General features: G+C 45.3%; 1 protein-coding gene across 2 annotated transcripts in view; it reads left to right on the top strand.

The window, feature by feature from the left end:
- Positions 1–1,261: 1,261 nt before the first annotated feature.
- Positions 1,262–6,000, top strand: part of INTS4 (integrator complex subunit 4) — a 133,244-nt gene continuing 128,505 nt past the window's right edge. The window contains exons 1-2 of one of the 2 annotated variants that reach the window (XM_055283030.2): positions 1,262–1,557; positions 4,833–5,024. In XM_055283030.2, coding sequence (XP_055139005.1) covers positions 1,504–1,557; positions 4,833–5,024 — 246 coding nt within the window. In that variant the 5' untranslated portion in view covers positions 1,262–1,503. Of the gene's footprint in view, positions 1,558–4,813; positions 5,025–6,000 lie in introns of both variants that reach the window. The other variant, XM_063641406.1, reaches the window with a different exon arrangement.

Below are 6,000 nucleotides of genomic sequence, written 5' to 3'. Positions count from 1 at the left end.
GTGATCCGCCTGCCTCGGCCTCTCAAAGTGCTGGGATTATAGGCATGAGCCACCACTCCCAGTTTCCTCTAATTTTCGGAAAGCCTTCCCTGAGGCACTCTGAAGAAATTAGGTCTGTTTGAACCACATTCATTCCCGTTACCCAGCACATTTCAGTTGCACTGTCACCATCAGTTTGGGGGTCTGTCTTCTCAGATTGTAGGACCTTGAGGATAAATATTATCTTTTGTTTACTTTTGGGTCCTCAGTATCCACTTCAGCCTCCTGCTTTTTTTTTTTTTTTAAACTATCCCACATTTTTTTTTTTTTTTTTGTGATACGGAGTCTCGGTCTGTCGCCCAGGCTGGAGTGCAGTGGCGCGATCTCGGCTCACTACAACCTCTGCTTCCCATGTTTAAGTGATTCTTCTGCCTCAACCTCCCAAGAAGCTGGGATTACAGGCGTGTGCCACCACGCCCTGATTAATTTTTGTATTTTTAGTAGAGACGGGGTTTCCCCATGTTGGCCAGGCTGGTCTTGAACTCCTGACCTCAAGTGATCCACCCGCCTCAGCCTCCAAAGTATTGGGATTACAGGCATGAGCCACTGCGCCTGGCCCACATTAATTCTTTTGCAAGACCAAAACAACGAACAGCTAGTTTCATGTAGGTTGTAAACTTGACCTTGGATTTACTGACACTAACATGTGCACTACACCTTACAGTCCGTAAAATGTTCCTGCATTATTTCCCTCCATTGTCACATCTTTGTCAGGTTAGTTATTATAAATGCATTTGTAGTTGAGCTATTTGCTCAAGAACCAGAGCTGTAGTCTGTAGCTTTATTGCTTTATCCTTGGTCTCAGAAGTCTTCTACTGTACTATAGCTATCAGAGCAGGGATTGATGCCTTAAAGGATGGCAGCTTTTGCAAAACTGGAATAAGGAAGTATGGAAAGACACCCCAAAACAAGAGAGGTGGCGCACAGCTTGAACAAAGGCAGTGCTCAGGAAACCTACAAACAGCATCGTGTACAGCAAAGGATGATGGGAAAGTCGGCCGAGACTCTGAGTTTTTTCACGAGTCGTAACCCCCTTACGGGGCTCCGGGTTTTGCCTCTAGCTCTGGAGCGCCGCGCCTCTGCCCTTTAACCTGTACTTCTTCCCTCCCTCCCTTCGCGCTGCTCCGCGCTAGTCTCTTAGCCACTCCGAGGCCACCAGCCAGCCTCCCAAAGCTCCCATTGGGTTGCCCACCCTTTCAGTCTCGGCTCCTCCCGCCAGAGGCCCCGCCTCCCACAAGCGAAGCTCTTGTTTCCGTTCTTCCGGCGCAGGGGGCGCAGGCCGCCAAATCAGTCCGTACAGTGGCGAGGCAGTGGAGCAACAGGAAGCGGTTGCTCTTTCCCCAAACCCCACTGCCTTGTGGGATCTCGGCACCACCCACCCCCGCGCCTAGACAAGTTTTCCGGATCCGTCCACCCCCCACCTCCCTCCTAGTGTACGGAAGCTGAGAGGGCCCACGGGCAGGCATGGCGGCGCACCTTAAGAAGCGGGTTTATGAGGAATTCACGAAAGTGGTTCAGGTAAGCTCTGGCGGGAAAGATCCAGAACCGATCCGGACCAGGGTAGATTATCCAAATCCCAGGCACTTTGCCAGAACAGAAGAGGCTCCATACGCCCGTGTTAAGTGCTGACTTGTTGATAATCTCTGATATTGCAAGTTAGTGGGCGTGTTAGTTTGCAGCCGCTGTTGTCATTAATATGTGAAGTCTGACAGGATTTCAAAAAAATTATTAGGAGAAACAGTGTTTTTTAATTTGCGAAACTGTCTTATCCGTTATCTCATTTTATTCTCTCACACAACTTTGCTCTATCGCGTTACATTAGCATCCTCGTTTTCCAGATGTGGACATTGAGCCTTCCGGAGGGGTACGAGGATACAGTCAGTTAGCAGCAGAGCCCCTTCTAGCCTCCCCGCCCCCCCGTTCCAAAAAAAACCTCCCAGGGACCAGTTGGAATATACACAAGGTTCTAAGGGGCTGAAAGAAGGGTCTATAGAATTCTTTCAGGCGCAGTCTAAGCAGGCGGGGGGTCACAGACTTCACAGGGGAAGAGCTCTCTATTGGTAGAACAGCTCACCTAGGAAGGAGGGCAGTACCTTCCTCACCATGAAGTTGTGACAGGTGGGCAGAGCCCCTGTCAGTCAGTGATGCTCCGGGTGTCTCCACGTAGATGTTGCTAGGGCTGATCCTAAATCATCCTAATGCCCTATTTCTCAGATTTTAATGTGTATACAAATCACCTGGGGACGTTGTTCAAATGTCGATTCTATTTGATAAGTCAAGCAGAGGAGGTGAGGCAAGATTCTGCATTCCTGACATGCCCCCAAATTCACGCCAGTGCATCGGTTGCATTCTTAGATCCGTAAGACTTGTAGAGTGGCAAGGCTTAGAGCATCCAGCAGGATACTGATCCTTAAACATTACATTGATTCATTCATCTATCAGTAAAATATGTTAATACATAATACAAAATATGTCAATACATAATATAAAATTTACAATTTTAACAATTTTAAGTGTAAAGTTCAGTGGCATTAAGAACATTAGCACTGTTGCACAATGTAATTTCCTTTCTTCCCAACATTCTGTTGTTCCCATTTCCCAAGACTGCTCAGCCCTCTTCCACCCATCCTCACATGACCAGATATGCCGTGTGTGCTTGTGTTTGCATATCTCCAAACTCTTGCACTGGTTGTCTCTTTTACACAGAATACATGCCATTCTTCCCTTTCTTTTTGTTCTCCACCCAGTGGACTTAACATTTGTGCTTCAAGACCCAACTGAAACCTCAGCAAGAGCTTAGTCTCTTCTTCACCTGTTTCTGTAGCATTCTGTGGTACTAATCTATTTGTACTTTTCGTTCAATGCTACTGTAATTACCAGTGTACCTATCTTCCTACCAGTCTGAGGTCCTTGATGGCAGAGTTAATGCCTGGCTCATCTCCGTGTCCTGGAGATGGACAATAGGGCCTGGCTCACTAAAGTGTTATTGGTTGTTGAATGATAGTTGATATTAGTTGTCCTCTCCCTTACGTAATACTTAGGGAAAAAATTCCTAGCTTTTGACCTAACTACAGCTTCGATAAGACTGAAAACTAGTTTGAGAGGAATAGGATAGAAATGGCTAAGAATTTTAAGGGAAGAGCTAATTTCTTCACTTAATTTTTCATCAGTTGTTAACATAAAGTGATTAAATGAGATCTTAGTGCTTCTGTTCTTTTTTCTCCGCTGAAAAGATGAGGAGGGAGAACTGATATGTGCCTAGCACTTATGTATACGTATAATAAAGTTACGTTTAATAACAGATTTATCGAATAGCTCTGTGATAATAAAGTATTGATATGCCCTCCTATAGAAGAAGGCCTTCCCCAGCTAGTAAGTTGTTATTGAATACAAATTCCTCTGACTCCAAAGTCCTTATTCTTTTTATCATGTCATACTGTGTTCTTGTCTAGAATATAGTCTCTTTTCTATAGAAATGTGAATTTGTAAGGAGGTGATTGCTTAGTACATAAAAATGCACTATTAGGTGGTAAGGAAATTTATTTTATTTTATTATTATTTTTTAATAGAGACAGGGTTTCACCATGTTGCCCAGGCTGGTCTCGAACTCCTGGGGTCAAGGGATCCTCCTGCCTCAGCCTCCCAAAGTGCTAGGATTTCAGGTGTAAGCCACTACGCCCATCGGATATTTGTTTCCTTTTGTTTTGAAATGGAGTTTCGCTCTTTTCGCCCAAACTGGTGTGCAGTTGCGCAACCCTAGCTCCCTGCAACTTCTGCCTCCTGGGTTCATGCAATCCTCAGCCTCCTGCACAGCTGGGACTGCAGGCATACACAACCACCCCCAGTTAATTTTTGCGTTTTTAGTAGAGACGGGGTTTTGCCGTGTTGGCCAGGCTGGTCTTGAACTCCTGGCCTCAAGTGATCCACCTGCCTCAGCCTCTCAAAGTGCTGGGATTACAGGTGTGAGCCACCACGCCCTGTCTGATATTTGTTTTCTAATAAAGAATGGATTTTGGGAGACTGAAACAGAGGGTTCACTTGAGGCCAGGAGTTCGAAACCAGCCTGGGTAACATGGCAAAACCTGTCTTTACTAAAAATACAAAAATTAGCTGTGTGTGGTGGCACACACCTGTACTCCCAGCTACTTGGGAGTCAGGGAGGTGAATCTCTTGAACGTAGTAGGTGGAGGTGGCACACACCTATAATCCCAGCATGTTGGGTGTCAGAGAATCGTTTGAACCTAGGAGGTGGAGATTGCAGCAAGCCAAGATTGCACCATTGCACTCCTGCCTGGGCGACAGTGTCTTGCTCTGTCTCAAAAAAATGGAATAGATCCTTTGTGTGACCTCTAAACCCAAAGGCTACCACAATCCTCAGAGATAGGTAGAGCAAAATGTTAGTGTAAGGCTGGGCACCATGGCTCATGCTTGTAATCCCAGCACTTTGGGAGGCTGAGGTGCGAGGATTGCTTGAGCCCAGGAGTTAGAGACCAGCCTGGGCAACATAGAGAGACCCCATCTCTAGAAAAAAAAAAAGTATACCTATTTGACAGAGACATAAACTGAGACTTGGAGAAATTAAATGACTTGCCTAAAGTCATAGGAGCTGGTAAGGGCAAAATTGAGACTCAATGGCCTTTTCACCAACCCAGTACTCTTTCTAGTTTATAATACTGTGTTTTCCTAAGTCTATCAGCTAAATATATTATTTGGTATAAGGAAAAATTATTTCCACCAAATGAGGCAAAGTTAAATTTGCAGATTCTGTTTTCAGTTTTCTCTACCCCTTGCAGCCACAGGAGGAAATTGCTACTAAGAAACTCCGACTAACAAAACCAAGTAAATCTGCAGCACTCCACATAGATCTGTGTAAAGCTACCTCTCCAGCAGATGCTTTGCAATACCTGCTCCAGTTTGCCAGGAAGCCTGTTGAGGCAGAAAGCGTAGAGGGAGTAGTCAGGATTCTCTTGGAACATTATTACAAGGTAAGCAAATCTTGAGGATCTGATGGGAGTATATCATGGGAGTTATATCATGTCTGCAGAATGGTTAATATTACAAATAAATAAGGTATTCATTAGCAAGCTTTTATTGAGTGTCTTCCATGTGCTAGGTACTATGGATACAGAGATAAAAAAGATGCAGATCTTGACCTTAGAAAGTTACAGTATAGTAGATGGAAACAAGACATGTCAATGATAAAGTGCATCATACTGCTGAAGTTACTGTGAGTGCAGTATGTGCAGAGTACAGTGGAAGCACAAAAGAGGAGTTAGTATCAATCATGACCCATTCATCTCTGGAATGTGGTCCTGCTGTTCCTTTCCTAATTCGTGGTCCTCATATCTAATTGCAGTAGCCCTCTTTTTTAATTAAAAATACATTAAAAATACCCCCCCTTTTTTTTTTCTGGAGACAGAGTCTCGCTGTGTTGCCCATGCTGGAGTGCAGTGGTGCAATCTTGGCCCACTGCAACCTCTGCCTCCTGGATTCAAGCAATTCTCCTGCCTCAGCTTCCTAAGTAGCTGGAAGTACAGGCACGTGCCACCACACCCTGCTAATTTTTGTATTTTTAGTAGAGACGGGGTTTTGCCATGTTGGCCAGGCTGGTCTCGAACTCCTGACCTCAAGTGATCTGGCCACCTTGGCCTCCCAAAGTGTTAGGATTACAGGCGTGAGCCACTGCGCCTGGCCAAAAAAATTGTTTTTGAGACAGAGGCTCACTGTCACCCAGACTAGGTCACCGTCATAGGTCACTGTAGCCTGGAACTCCTGGGCTTAAGTGATTCTCCTGGCTCAGCCTTCCAAGTAGGTGGGACTACAGACGTGCCACTACTCCAGGCTAAGTTTTGCTTTTTTTTTTTTTTTTTTTGAGACTTGGTCTGTCACCCAGGCTGGAGTGTAGTGGCACAATCTTGGCTCACTGCAACCTCCGTCTCTTTGGTTTAAGTGATTCTCCTG

The sequence above is a fragment of the Symphalangus syndactylus genome, chromosome 6, assembly GCF_028878055.3.
Source record: "Symphalangus syndactylus isolate Jambi chromosome 6, NHGRI_mSymSyn1-v2.1_pri, whole genome shotgun sequence".
Taxonomy (NCBI): domain Eukaryota; kingdom Metazoa; phylum Chordata; class Mammalia; order Primates; family Hylobatidae; genus Symphalangus; species Symphalangus syndactylus.
This window is presented reverse-complemented; position numbering and strand designations above follow the sequence as displayed.